The sequence below is a fragment of the Sceloporus occidentalis genome, unplaced genomic scaffold (assembly GCF_023333645.1).
Source record: "Sceloporus occidentalis isolate IW3139 unplaced genomic scaffold, rSceOcc1.0.p SCAF_3, whole genome shotgun sequence".
Lineage (NCBI taxonomy): Eukaryota > Metazoa > Chordata > Lepidosauria > Squamata > Phrynosomatidae > Sceloporus > Sceloporus occidentalis.
Window position 1 is genome coordinate 89,185,787 of NW_028316983.1, and position 25,457 is coordinate 89,211,243.

At 39.9% G+C, this 25,457-nt stretch overlaps 1 protein-coding gene across 1 annotated transcript in view; it reads left to right on the top strand.

The window, feature by feature from the left end:
• IL23R (interleukin 23 receptor) overlaps window positions 1-21,796 on the top strand; it is a 37,874-nt gene extending 16,078 nt beyond the window's left edge. The window contains exons 7-14 of the mRNA XM_089518307.1: window positions 1,763-1,845; window positions 3,420-3,636; window positions 5,659-5,856; window positions 6,855-6,938; window positions 12,986-13,063; window positions 17,324-17,429; window positions 18,922-19,012; window positions 21,176-21,796. Coding sequence (XP_089374433.1) covers window positions 1,763-1,845; window positions 3,420-3,636; window positions 5,659-5,856; window positions 6,855-6,938; window positions 12,986-13,063; window positions 17,324-17,429; window positions 18,922-19,012; window positions 21,176-21,796 — 1,478 coding nt within the window. The remainder of the gene's footprint in view (window positions 1-1,762; window positions 1,846-3,419; window positions 3,637-5,658; window positions 5,857-6,854; window positions 6,939-12,985; window positions 13,064-17,323; window positions 17,430-18,921; window positions 19,013-21,175) is intronic.
• Window positions 21,797-25,457: the final 3,661 nt, after the last annotated feature.

The window sequence follows — 25,457 nt, forward strand, 5'->3', positions numbered from 1 at the left end:
CAAGAAAATCACATACAGTATTATTAGGTATTACTGACCCCTGCTGACAAAACTGCGATATTAAGCTTTTTGGGGGGAGTATACTGTATTACACTTTCAGGAACAAATCACACTGTTTACCATAGGGGGGAGGAGGAAGACAAGTGATCCTGCTCTAATAGATAAAAGGTGGAGAAAGGTTTGTCAGATGAAACCATCACGGCATCTCCATTTTTGAAATGTTGCAACTTTTTTATGTTAGCTATAAAAGGCACAGGCCAGCCCTAGCATTAGGAAGAGTTAAGCATTCACCTGAGGCAGGTGATATTTATTATCATGAAAGGGCAGCATATTATGTAATATTTTTACTGACAGAAAGCAGGAGAGGAACTTTTATTTTTGTGTCGGCTGTCGAAACGCTTCTCACTTCAAGTGCAATTCTCCTTGGGCCCATTCACACTACAGAGTTACACTGATATAATTCTACTTCCTTCTTATAGAATCTTGGGATTTCTAATTTAGGTAGGAGCATTTAGAATTCCCAGTTAGAGTGCTCCTCTAGTGTCTTGCCAAACTACAAATCCCAAGGAGTCCATCGGAGGGAACCATGTCAATTAAAGTGGAATAATAACACTAGTACAGTGTGAATAGGTCCCTGAACTTTGGGTTGACCCCATGTGATGCTTTACCTCAGACATCAAATTTAATTAATTAATTAATTAATTTCCCACTTTTTGAACAACATTGGACCCAGGTCAGCTTACAACAAGTCTAAATTTATGTATCCAAGATGATAGCATCTGAAAGCCAGAAAGCCAGATGTCAGAGATACAAAATCTTTTTTAAAAATACTTTTTTTAACTACAGTTCTCAATATTCCTTAAATACCAACTTACGTGCAACTTTTTCAAGATCTGAATGAATGTTAAATTTTGTGTTCCCTCCCTAATTTTTAAAGTAAAAAATGTATGCTTATAAATTTAGGCATGTGTCCAACTATGGAAGCCAGCATGGTTTAGTGGTTTGAGTATCGGACTGTGACTTCAGGAAACCAGAGTTAAAATCCTCCCTCAGCCACAGAAAGCTAATAGGTGATCTTGGGCAAGTCACACTCTCTCAGACAATGGAAAACCTCCTCTGAAATCTTGCCTTGAAACCCCAATGATAGTTTTGTTAGAACTCAGAATTGACATGAAGGCAAATTAAAAATAGAAACAACAATATGACCAGCTAGTATTTAAATTATTTTCTCTTAAAGGGTGACAAAAGAATGTAGGATGAAAAGAGAGATTATGTATGTTGCCATGGAGAGCAAGCAGTTTATCAATCTTACAGAAACACACATTACAAAGCTGAGTTCTCAGCTTGAAAAAAGAACCTGTGGTCACAGAATAACTGCTCATCCAAAAACTAGCGTCTTTATTATGTGAATACAAAAGTCACCAAAATATGCAAGGTTTCAATATCTCAAGATCTTTCAAGCAAGGTTATTGTTATTTCCCTCTCATCTCATCCCCCAACACCAAAAGAAACAGGCTGTAACTAAAAAGAGGAGGGAAGGCTAATTTGGAATTTGAAATCATGAAGTCTACATGGTCAGAGTCTTTAAGGTGTAGTGTAAGAGCAGGTTGCAGAAATGGAAATTTAAGTCATATGAGGTGCAATAAAGTTTTGGGGTGCGTCTAAGACAAACACAAAAATGCATATTAAGCCTTGCTATTTGCCACAATATCTATTTATAATCACATGTCAAAAATCCTGTTTTCAATTTTTCTTAATACAGAGCCATCTTCAGTACTTGATGTATGGAGATATCTAGGGCCAACTTACCAGAATGGCAGCCAAGAGGTGACCATCTTGATCAAGGTGATAGTTGATCTCTTTTCTGGATTGCATACATATCAAATTATAACTCTTCATTAAGGGAAGGAACAACCCTTAATATTTAGGGCTTAGGGTCATCTTATTCTCATAGCTCTAGAACACAGAAACATTTTAAAAATCTAATCAATCAATTTTAGGAGGAAAACAATTAACTGAAGACAGTACCTGGGATAATCCATCATGGGACTATATGGTGACTCAATAACTGTTTGGTCTAAAACTTCAGAAAAAAAATACATGATAGCATACTTCAGTGGGAGCCATCAGTAGGAAGTATATGCTCTCACTTGTCTTTAAGGACAGGAAGATAGATGAGATGGAAAGAGCAAAGCCTTAAAAAGTTGTTTTTTGGACTACTACTCCTGTATCCCTTAGTCACCATGACCAGGGAATTCTGGGAGTGATGCTCCAAAAAAAGCAACTTTTCCAAGTTCTCCAAGAGGGACAGATAGAAATGTTATAGGATCAAGGAAACAATGGGGAGAAACAAAAAGACAGGCAAGAAATAATTATATATGTCTTCCCTTGTTGCTTTCCTGCTCCTGATTACCTCTGTCTGGAGCATTTTGCATAATATTGGGCAATTATTAGATGTAGGAGTTTATCAAACAGGATGGGAGGCTCTCAATTTTGAAAGAGAAGATAGCGAGGTCAATTTGAATATTCACGCAATTACGTGATTACTTATCACACCTTAAATTCGCTGTAATGGCCTCCCCGAACACGACCCAAATTCTGTGCAAAGTAAGCCATCCCATCGGTGGGTTCTTAATTGCGAATTGGCAGCCTTTCACATGCTCAGTGAGACTGCAGATGGTGGGAGCATAGCATATTTAGGCGAGTGAGAGAGAGGAACCAAGGAACCCCACAATTTACAAAGGAGGTGGGGGGGGAGAATGGTTGAAAAAACATGTTCTATTCATGTTAAAACGAGCATATATTCACTCTTATCACATTAAAACGTGAATATAATGGTTATCCAATAGCTCCAGATCCATGCCTCTTAATTAGCAGGCAGCAGCCCCCCCTCAGCAATGCTGAAGGACAAGTGGAAGCAAAATTGAAGCGGAATTGCAGCGTGGCTTCATGGGAAACCCCCTCTCCAGATTTGGGGGGGGGGGGAGAACCAGGACCAAAGGAGAAATGTACATCACACCAAACAACAGCGCACTGAGTGCGAAGTTGTCTAGGAACAGGGTTTGTGACTTCGCTAGTTCACCAAATTTACTTAACTGTGGATTGACACATGATTACGTTTGGTGCGTTCGGATTGCCAGTAATCACATGTGGTAACCTTTCGCACAATAATGTGAATATGCATGATTCTGTTCAGGATAACACTGGATTATACTTCCAATTTCAGTCGTGTGGTATATCGTCCGTAGTGACTGACATTTATTTTATGTAGTTGGGACCAGCAAAGGAAGAGTAAAAGAGCTACCATTTCAATTACATTGCCATCTTAGACACAAGATTTGTAAGACTACACAAACCATGTTTTTAAAAGTCCAACACAAAATATTTCTCAAAAGCCAATTCTTTTTCTGTTTCTCTAGCCATTTCTTCCCAAAGAGAGCAGAGGAAGAATTCTGGGTTATAGAGTGTACTGTGAAAAAGAAGGGGACATTGTGGAGTTATGTAAAACAACTGAAACAACATGCAAAGTTCTGGTTCCCCCAGCAGTGAGTGTTGTGTATGTGGCAGCGCACAATTCCAAAGGAAGTTCTAAACCTGCAAATATCACAGTGAACCATCAGCACCATGATTATCATGGTAAGGAATTTTGTTGTTGCTATTGTTGTTTTCATTTATATTAAACTGGGACTCAAGTATATACAAAACATTTCAGAAATGGGTACTGCATAGTTATATTGTACTGGAAAAAATACTTTTCAGATGTAAGATTTCCGAACACTCAGAGCAGATCGCTGCTTAGTCTGTAGCTAATCTAAGGCCTGTTACAGACAGCCAAAATAAAGCTTCTTCGAGTCACAGTGGAGGTATGGTGTTTCAATGATGCATACGTCCTAAGAGTCCAGAAACCACACCAAAGCCACGCTCCAGTCCTTAGGGCTGGAGCGTGGCTTTGGTGCGACTTCTGGACTCTTAGGATGCATGCATCATTGAAACGCCATACCTCCACTGTGACTCGAAGCAGCTTTATTTTGACTGTCTGTAACAGGCCTAACTTTCAGATTGAACCTTTTTCTGCTAACAATCAGGGCCATCTCTTTTCACTTCCACAACCCAGAATCACAAATATCTAACCAGGTAACAATCCTATTTCATTGCAAGGATGAAATCGAAAGCAAAAAATTGATGGCATCAAAAAAAAAACAAACCCAAATTTTATTATATATGCTCTATTTTAAATATGCCCTAAACAATTAAATAAATGTATCTGCTAAAGCCTCTAGTTTAAAATAAACTGACACTCATCATGATGGTATAACTTTCTGAAGTGCCTTTTACTAATGAAAAGTCAAGGGCTCCTCACAATTGCCACAATTGTAAATCCCTCCTCCAACCTACTTTAACAGCTAACAGTCACATCAAGAAATGAAAGTCTGTTCAGCTGGCAACCGGAGCACACAAGGATGGTATTTCCAGCCCCCTTCCATCAGCAAACAAGGCTGCAACATTCAGAAGCAGGATGCTTTCTCATTACAGTCTCACTTGACAGGTCAGAAAATGTCTTCCTCTTGCACTCTGATCCCAGCTGAACAGATTTCCATTGCTCAGTGCAGCTGTGCTTATTGGAAATACAAACTTTCCCTGGTCATCATTAAATGGGGCTCTCTTTCTTGGCAATAAACATGTCCCCACCAACATCACGGGATCTGCATAGGTCAGCTAAGGAGAAGGGCTGGGAGAGCTCTGTGTAGTTTGATACAAACTACTGGCATGTGGTCTCTGTGAGAGTTCCCTGAAAGGCAATTTGGTCTTTGGGCCAATCTCCCCCACCCCATTTTTCATTAATACCAAGAGTATTTCTTCATGAAATTGCAGGGTGTCTCAAGACGGCATCCACTTACTTAATTCAATGAGAAAATTAATTTAGCTCTATTGGAAGTGGTGAGAGGACTTTGATAATTTAAAACTGGGACTTTTAGCCTATGTGTATCTGTTCCAAACTCCCAGAACTCCAGAGTGCAAGGTCCACATGTAGTTTTATTTGTACAGTAAAAGGGAAATCAACTTTCACACAAGAACACACACTCTCACACCCACATACAAGAACTAAGATATAAAAGGTGGTAACACAGCAATTTGGAGGGTAGGGCAATGCTTTACCAATTGCAGAGATGATGGCCCTAATCTGGAGAAGGCTGTGTGTTGAATGTGGCTCAGCGCTGCAGTAATAAGGAGTCAAGTCTGAATTAGACAGTTTCTGCTTGATTCCAAACTGGGCTAAAGTAGGATTGCCCAGGTAGGCATATTTATGGGGTGAATTGTGTCTTGAGGCAGTTCTGTGGATTTTCCAGAAATCCCAGAAACAACTCCCAGCTGGTTGATGATTTTAACTTCAGAGTTACAAAAGGAATATTTTGGCTGGTGACGGTGACATTGATTTAATCAAGCAGTGATAAAATCAGGACAATCCCAGGGAGTTTGGGACAGGTTGCGGTAGTGGGAACTACAATTGAGGCTAGCAGGGAGATTACTGCTTTAGGTTGACAGATCTCTTTGTCATAAAGCATAAGCTGTTTCAAATATTTTACTCTAAATATTCTCTAATTTAGAAGTTAGACCGGTGACAAGCTGCTAAGTACTCCAATCTGTTTTTCCCTGTAGTTTTTCCACCTCCTAACAAATTTCAGGTAACTGATGATGACCAGAAAGGATTTTTTGTTCAATGGGAACCTCCCAAAATTTATGGAAAAGCAGTTTTGTGGTATGTAGTGGAATGGACCTCCATAGTCATCAGTCATTACCATCATGGCATTATGTGGAGAAAAGTTCCGAGCCAGAACAAAACAACATATATTGAAGGTAAAATACAGAATCTTTTCACCTATCCCTTCATAATTTCTAAGGCTGAAGAAGTACAATTTTATTCCTACAATGGTAAAATAAATAAAGAAATGCAGTTATATATTTTGGACTTTGTAAGCCAAATTTAAAATATAATTTATTCAAGTCAACAGACTTCAAATTTCAGAAGGTTCGGTTTTCCCTTCAGACCTGTATATCCTTGCACAATTTCTCCCTATTTTAATTTTACAGGAACTTTCCCCCGTTTGTTTTTATTTCAGTTTTCCTTAACTTTCCAACATCTATTATTTTTTACCCAATTTATATTTCTCCTTACATTCTATTTATGCCAGCCAACTTGTTTAATTGAAACAACTAATTTATTTATATTTTACCAATATTTTCCAGCGTTTGCTGCATTAACAGTAAGATCTTGACAACAAGGGAGCTGTGGCTTATTTATCATTTATTGATTTATTTTATTTAAAGTATTTGTGCCATGCCCTTACAACAAAAAGGCTTCCATGATGGCTTACAAATCATTGTTCTGCACTATGCTCTATGCAATTTTGATTTGTTTGTCTTGTATTCTCTTTGTCTGGGCTTCAGTATGTCATCCAAATGTAACACCTCCATTAACCTCATTTATATCGGATAGTGCTGATTAGTCCAAATTTAATGTGGGGGAACATAAGACTGGAATAGTAAACTCACCTATATAAAAACAAATTGGAAGAAACTGGCCCATTTTCTCTTATTTTAAGTGTGAAGGAGAAAATGGCTCTGGAAATTTTCAAAATGACTTCCCATTAAGTTTATGGAGTAATGAAGAAGTTATTGTTCTTTGCTCCAAATCATATAAAAAGTCAAAACAAAACCATGGTATTAGAATTCACAATTCATTGTTTCAAAGGTTCCTTTCATCATCTTTTTTTTAAACTGTACTTCAGAACCTTTTGTTGCTAAAATTCACCATAAAAACAAGTTTCTTTTAAATGAAACATTATTCTTTACAGAACACCTCAGAATAAAAAGGAACTCCAACATTTCAGTATATTCAGTGTATCAAGATGGCACCAGCAGAGCCTGCTCTGTTCAGAGTAAGTACAACAGGGTATTGTGAGGGGGTTGACAATGTTTCACTGTGGTCCTTTGAATTAAACATAATACTGTTCTGTAGGTGTATAGACAGACAATCATCCATATCACCCAATATAGATTTATATGATAAAAAATAAACACATTTCACTTGCATACGTGTATTTGCTAAAAGTAGCCAGTGCATAACTAAACTCAGTACATTCTCAAAACCTGTGAAAAATTACATGTTACAGAAAGAATGGTTACATAGCTAGAATCTATGGATAGAATCCTGTATCACTAATGATGCCAATATATGCACTTCTATGAACATTTTGAAAGAAGATATCCATTTCTTCCTTGAGCTAACATCCCATTGTATGGTTCAACCATAGCATGATGTGGTCATTTCTGCATCCAATCAATGGCCAAAGATGCAAAGATCTGGCACCTAGGCCTGTTACAGACTGCCAAAATAAAGCTGCTTCGGGTCTCTTTGGAGGTATGCTGTTTAAATGATGCATGCATCCTAAGAATCTGGAAGCTGCACCAAAGCTGCACTCCAGGACTTAGGACTGGATCGTGGCTTTGGCGCGACCTTGGGACTCTTAGGACCCATGCATCATTTAAATAGCATACCTCCAAAGAGACCCAAAGCAGCTTTATTTTGGCAGTCTGTAATAGACCCTAGTCAGTGTCCAGCTGCAACTGGGGGGAAAGAACAGTCTTCACCCTCCTGGACCTCCGGTGTACTCACCAAACTGCACTCCAGAGCTGGGGGGAAAATGAAAATGTAATTTAAGTATTCTGACAGAACTGCTAGATCTCAACCATAGTGTTTCACTATGTTTCCATTGTGAAAGAAAAGAAAGACATGTTTATGAATGCATGTCCACTGGACATAGATGGAGAACTAACCATGAGATATTCATTCAAATTTTATTGTTTTTGACCAAAGGTCATTGCACAGCACAACAATATAACAATACATATAACAATATAACAGTATAACAGTATAAAATGCATATAAATTATATCTAAAATGCGGGTATCTCATATCTGGTACAGAATTTCTAGACAAACGAACAATTGTCATTATGCATTAAAAATTTTGTCAAATATAGTCATCGCCTTCACAGTTTATGGCTATCCCTGTTATATACTTGTTCCTGATTTTTTTAGCTGCTAAGGCAAACAAAGCTACTTTCCAAGTTACATATTTATTCAGGTCCAGTAGAAGATAAAAAATCATATCCTGTGGGTTTTGACTGGGGCTGGTTTCTATTATAGGTGTAATGAACCTTTTCTCTTGGTTCTTGGTAGAGAGGACAAAATAACATGTAATGAACAAGGTCCTCTACCTCTTGACAACCATATACACAAGTACGTTCTTTTGCTGGAATACCTCTATATCTTCCATCTCTGTATGCTGTATCCATCATATTTAATCTTAATTCGATAAAAGCTTTCTGTAAGTTTGCAAATGTTAAACTAACAAAATAGATGGAGAACTATAATTAGTTGTTCCTGGCTCCCTCCATGGATTTACAGGAGGGAAATAAAGATGAGGATGCCTTTCATGTGTTAGTAGAAACATTCTATGGCAGGAACACTTGCTAATTTCTATAATGTGTGGTACAGTCTTAGCTCACCTTACTGCTCCCTTGGGTTATAATGCTCTGGTATCCCCAGTTCTAACAAAGCATACAAATTGGCACTGTCACAGTTCAGAGATGCAGTAAGTGACTTAGGTACTAAAGAATTTACACATTGACAGGGATTAAGTGAAGTTTGCCAACGATGCTCAGTCATAACAACTTTGACACGCCAAGTATTAGGCACAGCCGTGATTGAATTAGATATTGTGAACTGCAGTTTAGTAAATTCTACAACCATATAGAAATTAATGGATTTATTTACAGTCATAAATAGCCAGATTGCTTTCTTCCTTAATGGAAAGAAAGTTAATTTCCCACACCCCAATGTGAATTGGTATTCCTCCTTAAATTTATCCTTTCTGACAGGTTTCAGTTACTGAATCAAGTGAGCCTTCTCTCAACCAAACAATATATTTATTACATATTTACCCTACATTTCCTCTCCTGCAGCAATAATAATCAGACTTCTTTTATCACACAAGACAGGAGAAGTCATCCACCACCACCACGAATCTTTGCCTCCACCACTTGCCTTCTGTCTCCCTGTGAGAGAAAGACAGTGGACAGAGGACTTCTGTGGAAAGAGTGTTAGCCATCCAAAGCAGCCAGTGCTGCTTCACAAAGACCCAGCTAGGTCAAATACCTGGCTCTTTCTGCAAGGCATGGCATTGTGGGTGGGATACTGTGGAAGAGTGCCAGTAGCACAGATGATCTCCTAAGGCATCCTGACCAAAACAGTTTTTTTGCTGGCTTTGGAGAAATGTGTGCCAGCTATTTTGGCCATCAATTCCTTCAATTAGCAAGACCCTCCTGGTGTGTGTTTGTAAGGAAGAAGGAAAGAACTCACTCTATGCCTCATCCTTCTTAAGGGAAGTATCATCCTGGGCCTCCACATAGGTGGTGTCTGATAGACAGAAATAGAAAAGCTAGAGATTCCCCCAGTATGGGACACATTAACTACAAAAGTTCTATAAAATCATCCGTGTACAAGTAAATATTTTATAAATACAAAATCTTTGCTGACTGAAATGTCTAATTAATCTTAGAAGTGACAATCAGAGAATGAATAGTGTTGATGTCTCAATGATTCCATTTTTAAAAGTTCATACCATTACAGAGTTTCTTGAAAGAACCTGCTATGATTCCTAAAGCCAAAAGGTGGCAGCATTTCGTTAAAACATAAGCCTTCTTTTCCCAAGCACTGCTGATACCTATGTACACTTCTATCGTTTGGATGGAATCTCAGAGCAAGATAGGAAGTGGAAGGCCAGCACTACAACTCATGAGCCATATTCTTCTTACACATGCTCTGGCAGTAGAGGCACAGGACTTAACTTCCCACCCACCCCTTACACACACACACACACACACACACACACACAGAGAGAGAGAGAGAGAGAGAGAGAGAGAAACAGATGATTGATAATGAGCCTTCCACAAGTCCTAGAAATTGCATAAGACCTGTTAAGACTCTCCATAAACAGTATAGATTACCAGCAACCACTGCACCTGTTGAGTGCATTTTGTTATCGATATGGCTATCAAATTGTCCACAACCTTCTGCTTTGGATTATGATATGGTCTGGTTAGCCACATTTAACCCAGATTCTTGATGTACCTGTTTCCAGAAACGGCTAACCCAGAATGCTCTGACAGCACATGCTGGACTGGGTTCACCAAACAGAGCCCACTCAAGGATACCCCAGGACCATTGCAGTTTCCTTAGACTGACATACACCTTGTCTCATCCTAAGGCAAAGACAAAGGTATCTGCTTCATCCCAGGGGTGTGTGAATGTGTGTGTATACATCTGTACACACCTTGTCTCATATTTTAGAAGGCACTTCAGGGCATTATATGGGACAGAAGGACATTAGACATGACTTCTTGTCAGCTGCCTTGTAAAGGAGAGTAAGAAGCACCTAAATTAATCCCTGAGGTATGTAGAGATGCAAGTATAGTCAGATATGTTTATCCATGGAGTTGCTTAGCTGTTGACATAAGAGCTTAATAGTGTCTAACTATAGGCTTAAAAGCTATTAAAAATGACTATGCATGTCCCTGTTTATGGCTCTTTCTACCCACAGTGCTGGGTAATATGATTTAGTGATCCATACATGTACCTTAAAACCAGAAGATATAATGCCACACAACAATTCCATCACGTTACAAAGGCCCTCTCCTGTGACCTCAGGAGGTCTTGCCTCCTGATGCCAGGTTTTGGCTCTGAAATCTCAGGGAATGGGATATTGCTGACCTGAAAACCCTATAGGGAAGTGATAGGTAAGTCAGGCTAGAATCTGTTGGAAGCTACACATAGAGTAGTACTCCATGAGTCTGGTCATTAGTTCAGGAGGTAACTAGGGTGATCCACCATTATTTGTTGTCTTTTGGGCTCTTATTCTTGTGCAAGGAAGTCTGTCAAACTGCTTACCTAATGGTTTATTACACAGACAATGCAAGACCTTGACCAGTATATTCTTTGAGATTTAAGATGACGAACATCTGGCAACTCTATTTGCTGTTAATGACAGTATTTTAATTAATTAATTATGCATGCTATCAAAGGCAAAATTATACTCTCCTTTCTGAACTGAAACACACACAGATGCCTGCATGCTCTTTCTCTCTTTCTGGGTTACACAGAAAATGGCACATACTTCAGGGTGAAGCCAGATTGGCTGCTGTAAATTTGAAAATCAAGGGACTGTAAATGAACACTAAATAAATAGCATTGATCCAGAGCTAGACACAAAGCAAGAGCCCATTGCCAGCTATTGCAGGTGGAGTTCTGGGCAGACATGTCACCTTTTCACTGGCTCATTTGTTATTTGATTGGCTGATCTGGAAGTCATTATATGGTTAAAGATATATAAATATACATATTAATAAAATAAATGATCATATGAAACAATAAGACATAATGAACTGAGGAGATCTAAGAGTAGCATTCAGAATGGACTGTCAATCTAGTACTAGTCATTGTTAATTTTATACCAGAGATCACACAGGATGGCTTTCATATACTGTATACCATAGTTTGTCTTTACTAGGGTAGTAACTGTCAACACCTGGCCTCTTTGATCAGTTCCCAGGGCTATGGGCAGGGACTTTATCTGATTACTGTTCATTTGAAACTTTATCTCTCTGTTTTTCATTCAAAAATCCCAAAGCAGTTTACAATATTGTAATATTAAAACCCACAAGTACAATAAAATCAAGTACAGTCAGCTCTCCATATCTGCATTCAACCATCCACAAATTGAAAATATTGTAAGAAAAATTCCATAAAGCAAATGTTTATTTTTCCATTTTATATAAGGAACATTTTACTACATCATTGTATATAATGGGATTTGGGCATTCACAGATTTTGCTATCACTGGAACAAAACCCCAATGGGTAAGAAGAGCCCATAGTAATACAATGAAAAATTGTGATTTAAAATAAAATAGGTAATTGAGATCACTGGGGTAACTGCTTAAGAATGAAATCAGATGTTTAGGGGGAAATATGAGCTAATATGGTGTAGTGGTTTGAATGTTGGACTATAACTCTGGAGAACTGAGTTTGAATCTCTGCTGAGCTATAACACCCACTGAGAGTCCTTGGGCAAGTCACACCTACTCAGCCTCAGAGGATGGCAATGATCCCCCAGTTAATGGGAAACATCAGGACCAGAATAATCTGGGCTGCTCCTGGAATATTCTGGCCTGTGTAGACCAGCCTCAGTCTCCCAAATCTCTAGGCAGGGTTGGGAAAGTCTAGAGTCGGAAACCCCTGGACAGCCACTGGTAATCAGAGCAGGCAATACAGTACTACACTAGAAGCACCAGTGAACTCAGTTCAGCCAGCCATCACTTTATTTATTATCATACATGTTTTCCAGAATGGGACACAAGGCAGCTTACAGCAGACAGAAGATTGCAATAAAAATACAAGTAGTTTAAAACATACAGAATTAGAGGTTTATTCAACTAACAATTCAAATTATTCAACTAACAATAGAATTAAAACAATTTTAAATACTATTTTAAAACAAAGGTTAAACACCATGGGCATATATGTATGTGCCCTCAAGTTGCCTGTTTACTTAGAATCATAGAATCATAGAGTTGGAAGAGACCACAAGGGCCCTCCAGTCCAACCCCCTGCCATGCAGGAGCTCACAATCAAAGTGTCCCTGACAGATTACCATCCAGCCCCTGTTTAAGGACCTACAAAGAAGGAGACCACCATTCTCCAAGGGAGTGTGTTCCACTGTCGAACAGCCCTTTCTGTCAGGATGTTCTTCCTAATGTTGGGGTGGAACCTCTTTTTCCTTTAGTTTGAATTTACTAAAGGAATGCTGTGTGTGCTGTCATGTTATGGTGGAAATAATTTTCTCTTTCTTTGTTTCTTATAATTAGTACTGGAGAAAAATGTTCAGGACAGGCATGTGGAGAAGGATCCAAGAAGCTCTTCTGCAGCTACCAATGGTATGAAATGTCAATTTTGGGTTTTGCAAAATTGAGAGTTTTCTGTCTGACTAGCAGAGGAGGCTTTTACAAATGAATGATGATATCTCAGGGTAGCTGGAACTAAATGTAACAGCCATTTATGTGATTCCAGGAAAATGAAACTTTAGGGTATTTTCATACATCAAAAATGAAACACAAAATCAATCACAACCTGGAGGCATTCAGAGATGATTACTTAATATAAAACAATATGTGTTTGTCTGAATTTTTAAAATGATCGGTTTGATTACTAAAGTCATATACTGTAGATGTACTTTAATGTGTTGTATGGACCAGTGTTCTACATCAGCTGTTTAGTTAGGTATACCAGCTCACAATTGTGACTAGATAGTGATCATGAATATGAAAGTTATCTAAATCACTACTTAGGATGCATATGCACTGCAGAAATAATCGAGCTTGACACCACTTTAATTGTCATGGCTCAGTGCTATTGAACTCTGGGGATTGTAGTTTATTTATAACATTTAGCCTTCTCTGTCAGAGAGGTCTGGTGTCCCAACAAACTACAAATCCCAGGATTCCATAGCATTGAGACATGGGCAGTTAAAGTGATAACAAACTGGATTATTCCTGCAGTGTAAATTCAGTTTTAATCATAATTGTGATGCTATTGCCACGGTCTGAACTCCCCTACTTTACTGGGCATCCGCTGAATGGGGAGAAGGAGGCCCATTCTACCAGTGATCTAAGGACAGATGAATGATGTTTCTGTTGCAGTTTTGGTGAAGTGTTGGGCCTTAACTAAATAGCCTCTCCTGACCCAATTTGCCCAACCCCCTAAAACTTATTTAACTAGAGTAAGTAGCTAATAGAGTCAGTTAAGTTACTCAAACCTAATATGTCCAACTCCACCATCACCCAGGTGTCATCAAATTTCATATCTCATGGACTATCAAACTGGCTCTGGCTAGAAGTACTAGAAGTCTCCAGGAAAAGGATGGGTATACTGTAGCTCTAGATCAAGAAGGGGATTGGAATGGAGCAATGGTTCCCATTCTGTGATCCATAGATAACCCTTTCACAAGAGTATTGCAGGTGATCTGTGGGGAACCACATTAATTGATCAAAGAGGTATTAATCTTCAGGGAAAGTAAAATGGATGAGCCTGAATTTTCAGGGAAAGTAGATGAATTTCTCTAGTAAAAAAGCACAGTGGACAGGTCACGGTGCAGGGGCTTTTTGCCAAGTGTGATATGTTTGTGAGCACAATCAATTAGAAATATCTATTTTTAAAAACACCCACTGATATATATGTTTGAATCCCATCATCTGTGCACTATATGGACTATTTTTTAAAATGCTTAAAATGGCTTCTTTACATGGTGGTCTCCATAAACTATCAATGACAGTGTAATTGTCTGTGTAAAAGAAAAATTTGAAAGATCTGGACTATAAGGCTCATAAAGTGTCAGTGTGAGTAAAAAATAAAGCATAGAGTAATAGGAATTTTTAAAACCTTCCCATTCCCACACCTTTATAAACACATCAGTGTTGAAAGCAAAGAAGCATCAATGCTTGTAACATAATTGGAGTCTAGATAATGCCTGTCCTTTGTTTTCACCCATCTGTCTCTTTCTTTGATCTATGTACTCAAACCTGTGAAGGCTGAATATGGGTAGGGAGAAACAAAGCAAAGCTTTAAAAAGCAGAAGAGCACAGAATATATTTTAAAGAGTGTAAGACCATCCCACTGCTTATGGTAGTTTTTTGTTGTTAACTACCTTCACATTGATCTTTGACCCATAACGATCCTATGGGTGAGACATCTCCACCCCATCCCCACCCACCCCCCGTCCTTTACTGCTCTGCCTAGCTCTTGCAAACTCATGTTAATGGTCTCTTTAATGAAGTCCATCCATCTAGCATGTTGTCTTCCTCTCTTTCTACCTCCCACCACCTTTCCTAACATTATTGTCTTTTCCAACAATTCATGTCTTCTTATGATGTGTCCAAAGTATGACAGTCTAAGGTGTGAAACAAACCTCCCCGAAAGGGTGGGCTAGAGGTGGCTGATTTTCTTCCGAAGGGATGCCACAGCAGCCAAACTACACGGCGTCCCTCCTTCTTTGGATGCTGCGCGAACGTCACAAGTGTACTATTGGCACACTCATGATTTAAGTGACACACAACGATGTCTATACGCTGCACATCGCTTACATCACAATGGCAGCCCCTGTAGGCCGCCATTATGCCAACACCATAATGTGCTAGGGTTAGGGACCGTAAGGTTGCTGTGCGGTCCCTAATCCTGGAATTGCCACCTGGCTGCCATTTCTTGGCGGTATGTACCAGGCCTTCGTCTTGTCATCTTGGCTTGTAGGCAGTTAATTCATCATAGAGGTTAATCATTCTGAGCAACACTGCAATGGAAATCCCCTCTCTTCTGACATTCTCCAAGACAGATTAGGAAAAGAGCTGGAAATTGTAAGCATGCTTTATTTGAGCATTTCTTAGGGAGCACAGTACATGCTGATAAACAAGACTATTGGAGGATCCTGCATATGATATAGTGAGCAACTTGTCTTAGGTGTCAAAGAAGCTGCTATTTAAATATCACCTCTGCACAATGACTAAAGAAATTTCCTTAGGTAATCTTAGCCCAGCAATGTCATCTGCCGCCTCTTATATAGTCTTCAACAAGATAAAATAGGTGAAGTGTTTTGGACCCTTTGAAGAGGCTAGCTACATCAAGATAGAATATCATTATTTATATGGACCCTTGTCCAAGCCATGGCTCTAAATGGGCCACTCTGTCATCAGCTCACTTCTGTATACAGTGGCTGTGCTTTTGGCCTTGGATAAAGTGATAAGAATTTTATGGCTCACGAAAATACATTACAAGTAGGTAAGAGGCCAAAGTATACTCCCCTCCTGCATATGTTTGTAGCTGATATAAAGAATTTAAGCATTACAACAGCTTTCTCAAACTTCATGCCCTCTAGATATTACCCCCTGCCAGAATGGCTAATGGCATTAGATCTCATTCCTTTTTCTACTCTACACATACCCATAAAAAGTCCACATAGATCCAGCATATATTAGCAACATCACCACCCACCCATCTGGCTGATCAAAAGTTGATGTTCGGTTTAGCTTCATAAATGGTCATATATGAAAAGGCAGGAATAACATGCCACCACAAGAAAGACTTCACAGTTTTATATTTCAGTCATGGTGTGTGTGGGTGGGTGTTAGAATCTGCAGGGATCTGCAGGTCAGCAATTCTGCAGCAATTCTTCCATTAGGTTGTGTTATGCTTGCTATCTATCTATCTATCTAAGCCCATTAGGGTCCTGAAGCTTAATAGGTAAAAACACAGTGTTATACCCTGACATAAATAGTCTTCAACGTATGATAATATAATTTAATGTTTCAAATTGCTCCATTTTAACTCTTCTAAAAATAGATTGTTTTAAAAAGTTTTTTAAAAGTATTTTAGTAAGTGTGTTTGTACTTTTAAAATTGCTTTAATTTGTTCTTTGCCTCAGGAGCTCTTGTAGGAGGCAATACAGAAATACATTAAATAAATAAAAACAAAACCTGGATTTATCTTTATGGGCAAGAGGAGAATAGTACCAAGAACATGGGGTCTCTCTCTCCATAATAGTCAACAATTATAATTTTGATTTCCTTAGGAAAATCAACCCCACATAACTACATGGTTTGACGGGAAAATCCACCCTCAGTGCCTCAGTTTGTTTATTCAGACTGCATCCACACAGGAGAAATAATCCAGTTTGACACTCTTTAACTGCCATGGCTCAATGCTAGGGAATTCTGGGATTTATAGTTTTGTGAGACATTTATCCTTCTCTGGCAAATCTCTCTGGTGCCACAACAAACCACAATTCCCAGAAATACATAGCATTGAGCTATGGCAATTAATGTGTTATGAAACTGAGTTATTTCTACAGTGTGGATGCAGCCTTAGTGGCTGATGTGGTAGACATGAAGAATGGTCAGTAGATACGTAATATTCCATACAGTTCGCAGCTGAATGATTCCAATGTAGCTTCACATTTTAAAACTGAACAAACTGTGCTATGTTACATGGATTAGCTTCAAGTGCAACCTACAGAGCATAATCATGTCTAAGAAAAGTAATGTTATTCCATTGTTCTGTTATTCAGAATTATTCAGAAATATAGAATGTATAGACATGGTATAAAATTAAAATGGTAATCATTGTTTTCTCCCACTCACCCACTCTTTCTCTCTTTCCAGATGGCAATGATTATGATGTTGGAGTTATGGCAGGAACTGGCTTTGGAGCAACAGTCTTGTCTATCTTTATTTTGACTTTGATTGCTAAGAAATCCTACAGAAAAAGGTACAGATAGCACTGTTTTCCCCAGTTTTTCCTTCCTTACGCCTTACAGCAGGTATGGGATTGTGTGGCTTGTATATGGGTCACCCCATTTTTACATCTGCTAAAATTCCCCCGCCACAATTTTGTTCACTTTCTTTATCTCCCCCCCCACCATGAAAGAATCATATTTCCAGTATTGTACAAGTCTTCTTTAAAACACGATACACACTGTTCCTACACTTTATTTTAGCTATCATCATAATCACCATCCTTAACTGTTTCGTAAGTTCAGACTAAAAATAACAGCTAGAATCCTGTTCAGCAGGTACAGATAATAAGCTGAATTTACCATCTCATAACTTAGGGGGTTCACGTTTAGTGCAATTAACAACTAAACATGACCTCCACAACCTATATTTTCAGACAGATAGCACCCCAAACAAAGGGTTTCCAAGGTACTACAGTGCTGGGAAATGTCATCTGCAGTGCTTTCCTGATTGTGAGGTACATCAGTTTGCCAATTTGCAAACTGAAGATTGGTCAATTTGCAGAAGATGAGGGATTCTGTGATTCGTAATCCAAAATGTAACTTATCCAGGCAATATCTGCATGCACCAGAAGTCTACATTTAATTTTAATAGGATGTGGTTCACCAGTAACGTTGTTCAGCGCTGTCAAAAAAAATTATTCTTAACTTCAGTATTTCAGTATTAAAGTTGCAACTGATGGCAGAATTCAGATCAGGCATAGATCTGAATGCCAGAAAAGTAGAATGTATGATAACTTTGTATATAAAAGAATGGCACTGAACTTCTCCTCTCATCATTTTCTTAATTTTGTCTCCTTCATTCCAGGGTGTGCCCCTTCAATACCAGTCAAAAGACACTGTGCAGCTATTCCATTTTTCCCCCTGCACATAGTTTTGCTTACAAAGAAATTGAAAAACATAGAAGGGTCAACAATGGGAGATGATGCTGTGTGTACCTTCATAAAATTCAGTAAACCTGGTTGCACAGGAGAAGCCTCACCTGGAAGCAATTACCAGTGGTTTTTGTTCCAGCTTCCTCAAAGACCAGAAATGAGGGGAATAACCTAAGAGGGATCTGTGGGGCAATATACACAAACAGTGTTTTGCACCCCATCCTTCTGTTTTAAAAATTCCCTTGAATCCAGTGGCTTTTAGTGGCTTCTGTATCATTGGAGCAGTGAATCTCTCCCAGGCTTCTGTTTATAATATAAAGGAGTTATTCAAGGGACTGAAACTTACCTTCAGGATGGTCTTAGTGGTTTGGATAACTCCTCAGGAGCTGATTAGAACCCAGAGTAGATTCATTGCCCCACTCACATGGAAGCCACTATCTACCTTAATTCAATCTCACTTCACATCTATTTGATAGTGACATTTATTTGAAGACAAATGTCTCTATTTTGGCTAGAGCATTTTCTTCTAAGAATAGGAATTATGAATAATACTTCAAAAATACAATGAACCTGCTTTCATTTTGTTTTTAAGAATTACTACAATGTTGAGTTCAGTAACACCAAAGTGTGTTTTTGAAGATTATCCTAAGTTACAGAACAGCAGTGTGGTAAAGTCACTTCAGGTAACTCTCAAGGTAAACTTTCTACTTTTTCCTTGTGTTCTAAGCAACTAAAGAGGAAGGAGGGAGGGAGTACTTTGTCTCTTTAAGGATGTTTAAACATGTCATGCTATCTTTAAAAACTGAGCATAGATGCTCTTCTTTTATGCCTATGATACAATGAGGTACAGTTGCTGGGCTGTTGATTAACTCATTGATTGACTGGAATTTGAGACCATCTAATAATCAGAATTCTCTGTATGGTGTACAGTAAGGTGTGCTTGCTTGCGTGTGTGTGTGTGTGTGTGTGTGTGTGTGTAATGAACCAATGAAAGGAGATTGCACATAATAAAAGGAAGATTAAAATCAGTAAAAAAAAAAACTAATTTGTGGTTGTTCTTGTGTGCCTTCAAATTTTTCTGACTTATAGTGACCCTAAGGCAAACCTATCATGGGGGTTTCTTGCCATAATTTGTTCAGAGGAGATTTGCTATTGCCTTCCCCTGAAGCTGAGACCGTGTGACTTGCCCAAGGTCACCCAGTGGGTTTCATGGCTGAGCAAGGAATCAAACCCTGGTCTTTAGAGTCATAGTCCAATGTGTTAGGGATGATGGGAGTTGTTGCTCTTCACCTCAGGCTGTAACTCACCACCTTGTTAATGAAGCTGAGCTGACCAGCTTTGGTCAGTGGTTAATGCTTTCTCCCAAAGCAGCAGAGTTTTCTGAGAATAGGCTGAAGACCCTGACAATCTTCTCCAAGCCTTCTCACTCTTCTTCTTCAGATGTCTCCAAACACCATCAGGATTCTGCTGGCTCTTGTATCTTCACTCAAGACACCAACACAACTCAGTAGTCTTAGATAAAAGATCTACTTTATTCTACTATATACAGTTACTATCTCTATATGCCCAACAATCCACAATATCTCTACATTCTACCAATACTCCTCAACTACCCACAAGTTACATTAGCAAAACTGGCAATTATTATAGCAAATGTTTGTTACCACCCACTAGACAATTACCACCCAGTGGGTGTGTACATTCACAATGATTGGTTGACTTTTGTTCATCCCATACTCAAGTCCAACCCATGAACATCATCTGATCACCTTGTACATGTAACAAGTTTCAGGTGTTACCAATGTACATTCCTTAATTTTGTCCTTGGCTCCCAAGACTTCTAAATTATATCATTCTTTACACCTATGTGATTTCTTAATTGTTCATGCTTAGTAATTCTGACTCTCACATACATATTTTATTTCTATAACTGCATGTCCCATGTTGCATTTCCTTGACACAATGTTCAAACCACTATGTCATGCTGGCTCTTGCACTTAACAAAAAATAAAACCAACAATAAAAATTGAGAGGTGATGAGATTAAAATCAAGACAAGTTCTTCAAATGCCTAGTGCTACTGCACACTCCATCTCTTTGCATAATGAGAATGGGGCCTGAGATATTGAGGGTGGAGGGTCAGAGCAGCTGCCATAATTCTGTGCTGAGAGTGAAAGAGAGTGTTCCATAGCCATTGAATAGCCATATAAACATTCAGTGGGGAGCAGCCATAAATCAGAGGTACAGTACATCACACATTTTGCATGCAGAAGAGCCAAAATTCAAGTTGTATCTCCAGGAAAAAGGGTCAAGTGGCCCTAAAAACGTAAGTACCCTTAAGGCACCAGATTTCATCTGATCTTGAAAGCTAAGCAGAGACAGCCCTGGTTAGTATTTAGATGGGAGAACATTAATGAATATCAGATGCTGTAGGCTATATTTCAGAGGAAGGAAGTGGCAAAGCCCTTTCTGAGTATTCCTTGTTTAAGAAAACCTTATGAAACTCATGGGGTTGCCATACATTGAATGGTGACTAAAAGACACACACACACACAGAGTGCAAAGGAAGGTCTCTGTTTGCTCAGTATTAAGTAAGGCTACAAAGAGCCAGCAGCCATGTCGAGTGAAACAGATCGATTTAGCTGCCAATTGAGGAGGTTATTTCCAGCTTCCTCCCACCAGCATGCAAGGCTGTAACATTCAGAAAGTACCATGTTTAGAAATGACATCCTATTGTTCTAGATGGGAGACTGAAAGTGAATGGAAGTTTGTTATTTCCCCTTCCTACATTTATTTATAAAACTGCAATGGTAGAACCTTTACCAAATTTCCCTAATTGTTTTTCAGGAGGAAAATGATTCAGTAACACAGATTTCCACAGAGCTATTCTCTGGTTATGAGGATTCTGTAATAACTGAAGTGGAGGAGATATTGGTGCATAAGGAATATAAGGCACAGGATGGCAGGAAGGAAACCAAGGAAGCTGTTCTTCAGAAGCTTGATCTTCCTGAAAGGATCTTGTCTGTCAGCAACTCAGATGTAATAGAAGCAAATGGATACAAGCCTCAGGTTTCCAATAAGGCACTATTAAGAAATATACTCACCTGTACTAATGAAATACACTGTCCAAACCCAGATGCAATATCAAATTCTCCAACTTTGCCCGTGAATAGTTCAATCAAAGATTACATGAGTCCCATGGTCACTAAATGGCCTGATGAAAATACACTTTTATTTGAGAAAATCAGCCTTGTTTTGAACAGTGGTGGAAGTGGGCAGAGCAATGTGTTCAGCCCAGCAGATGAAGAACCAAATACACCAACAGCAGAGCAGTGGACGTTCCTGCTTTCAGATGACAATGTTCAAGAGCAGACCTTAATACCAGAAGAATTGCTCTCTTGCTTAAAAGTTGTGGATAAAGATTCTACACATGTAATGCCTTATTTTCCTCAAAGCATGGCAAAGTGACTGTGTGGGCTGTAAGAAAGTAGGATACAAGTATCTTGAAACAGTGGCATATAACACTTTTTATCAGTTCTGAGAAGAATAACCCAAGGTTACCTTAACATTCTGGGTTTGTTGTCTTCAGTGAAGTCAAGAAGATGGTTGTGGCAGCAATAACAGTTAGAAAGTTCTCAAGCCACTTTGCTTTGATGTTATGAGCAATTTATTTATTGGAGAGCTAGAGGAGGCCAAAAGATCATCTAGAAAGCCTGGCAAAGAATTGATCATATGAACACTTCACTGATGAGGGTTGACCCAAGACATTTTGCTGTCTAAGACAGAGCACAAGATTAAGAAAGGCTGACTGGTTTGGCAGTAGAAGCCTTTTTCAAGACTTGAATGGGACAGCAATATCCCTACCAGTGTTCCTTTGATACCTTAACACTCCCTTGGCCAGCATCTTGTTGTTGACTCCCAGCATCTCCTGTTGGAGGCCACCACCTTAATCCACCTAATGTTAGGGTCATCTTATCACAGATCCATTTGTATAAACTGAGACTGCAACATTTCTAATCCAGAAAACTGGTGTGTTGCAGGAAGAACTTGCAGAGCAAGCTACACTCTATAACCCAAGTAAATGAGCCAACAGTTTTGAACCAAGGGATCAAATATTTCTTGTTTACTATCAGGTAAATAGATGGAGAACTCATTACCTATTGTGATAATCTGACAGACAGGCATAATTCTCCATTACACAACATCCTCTCTTTAGCAGTTTCAGACCCTGTCTGCATGGCCCAAATAAAACATCCTCCCGCCCATCTTCTCAGCAGAGAGTACAGAGGGCACACGGCCCAAACCCTGGTCTGGTGTGAACAGTCTGGATGATATCTGGCCTGTTCAGTACCAGAAGTGGGGTATACCCCTCTGATAATGTATTTAAAAAACTTATCTTTTGCTCCAGATCTTCCCAGAAGATCAGAACCCTTCGTTGCTGTGCTGAGTAGCTGTTCAGATGTGCACCCTGCTGTGCTTCCCAGTGCAGCTGCCATAACACATTGCTCAGTCTGAGGCCAGAAACAGATGTCCAGCCATGTGATCAATGCTTGGTGCTTCGTTCTGACATCAAAGCAAGTGATGTGCTGCAATGACAGCTGTGCTGTGTGGCACAGCAGTACACATGTGCAAACAGCTGTCCAGCACTTCAACAGAGGGCCTTGTAACAGGAGGGCGTCAGGGCAGCTCTGGAGCCAGAATACTCTGAGCTGCACCCAGAGAATTCTGGCCCATTCAGACTGGGCCTATAGCTCCAATATTTCTGCATATGCGTATTTGTTTTTACAACTTCCCTACCCATTGATGAATTACATTGCTATTGTGGGCCATTTCATCCTGTAAACATTCCTTTTTCTATAGACATTGAGAACCTACAGGTCCTGACATTGTCAACCAATTACATGAATATTTCTCAGGTCAGTGACTTTCATCCCAAGGATCCCACAATTGCATAGACCATATAAAGGGATGAAGTTGCATAGGCTGCCTTCCTGTATACAATGATGCAGTGTGAGCCAGTACAATAGAAGCAAATTTGCTATAGAGAGATTTGGCAAATAGCAATTAATGATAAGTTAACTAGTGAAATTAAGTTTAGAAGAGGAATAATCAAGAGAAATGATTTCGAAGCAATATGGGAAACATTTGTACAAAAAGTTTTAGGAAAAGAAGGAGGTGTTTTACCACCAGAGGAAGAGTTACAATTCTGGAGATAGAGTAATAAGAAGACAGGCTCGGGTGATGGGGAGCACTTGGGGGAAGGGGGGAATTATGAAAAAGATATGATGAAAAGAAATATGAATTAAAGTTAGATAAAGTAGTAAAGAATGGAATATAAAGGGATATATTTTATGTATGGGGAATATAATGTAAAAGTCTTTTTTATATATTATTGTAAGGTGAATTTAATCAATATTTTATCAATTTATTATAATAACATGTATCAATTTCATTCTACCAATAAAATAATTAAAAAAAAAAGAAGCAAATTTGCATTGTACAAATCTGTGATGAAACTACATCTGAACTATTGGCTAGAGTTCTGTTGCCAGGCCTCAAAAACTGTACTAGGAGACTGGAAAAAGTTAGGAACTGAATTGATTAAGGTACTGGAATAAATTCCCTGGGTACAGTGGCGCTGTAGCTCAGTGATGGAATAAATGTTTTGTAGGCAGAAGGTCCACATCCTATTCCAGAGTCCAAATAGGCCAAGAAAATAGTATTTCCTAACCCTCTTTAGCATTGTGGATGGTTAATGTAGCAGTTACCAGTAAGATGGACCCTCATCAATTTCACCAGAAAGCAATTCTTTTCTTATTTTGCTCAGAAGAAAGAGAAATAAGAGGAGACACCTACAGGCCATTCCCACCTACCTTATAAATTGGGTTCTGATCCGAATTGGTGAATTGGTTCAGTTTGTGACCTCGTTCACACTACACTGCACCAATTCATCAGTTTGGATTGGTGGCTAACGCTGCAAGAGGAATGATAGGCACCGGGCAGGTGGGTAAGAATGCCCCAGGCTTCTCTTGTCACCGGCCTATGCCTCTCCATCCCCGAGCAGAAAGGTAAGAAGGCCAGGCACGCTCTCTGCACCGCTGGGGAGCCTTCCTATCCCATTTCCGCTTCTCCTTCATGCAGTTTCCTGGTTTGCCTTGGCTTCCCCCTGCGACACAGAGAGCATGCTCGGCCTTCCTGCCCGGTGCATGCTCATTCTGCCGCAAAAGGCCTTCCTGCCTGGTGCCTGCTCATTCTACCACGCCTGGCACTGGGCAGGAAGGCCTTTTGCGGTAAGGAAGGCCCGCTACACTCTTCGTGGCAGTGGAAATGGCAGCAGCGGTGGTTGTTGAAGCTTGTTGGACATGCCTCCAGTGTGCCTCTATCCTCCAGGAGACTTCGGAGGATGGAGGCATGCCAGAGGTAGATCCAACAAGTTCCGACAGCCTGGAGGATGGGGGCTGCAGTGGTGGCAGCTGTCGGAGCTCGTTGGATGTACCTCTGGCATGCCTCCATCCTTCAACATCTCCTGGAGGACAGAGGCACACTAGAAGCATGTCCAAGGAGCCCCGACAACCCCAAATGTTGCTACAGGGAGGACGGAGGCAAGCCGCAGCGGGCACCGGAGAAGGATCCGGCCCCCATCCTCCAGGCCTGGCTCTCTCCTTCTGCCCCACCTCCTTCTAACGTAAGCCTATTGGGGCAGAGAAGGAGAAGGAGGCTGGGCAGCAGAGAAGCAGCGCGGATCCCACGGAGGAGGACAACGACCGGAGGAGAGGGCCAATGAAGCCTGACAGCCCCCTCTCCACCACCGCTGCCATCAGGACTCCCAGGCAGGCAGGCAGGAGGGATGGAGGGAAGGAGGAAAGAGGAGGAGTAGAGGAAGGAAGGGAGGAAGGAAGCAAGGCAGGCAGTCAAGCCAGGAGGATGGGGGAACCATGGCCGAGGCAGAGACGGGCTGCCAGGGCAGATTCGAATCTGCTCTGGGTTCCCACTGGGCTCAATCAATTTATTCTCAAATAAATCAATTCAGCCCAAAAAGGAGCAGAAAAACGCAGCTCCTTTTTGACACTGGTTAAATGGGGGGAAACTATGCCTCCCCCTTGCCGAATTGGTTCCAAACCGATTCCCA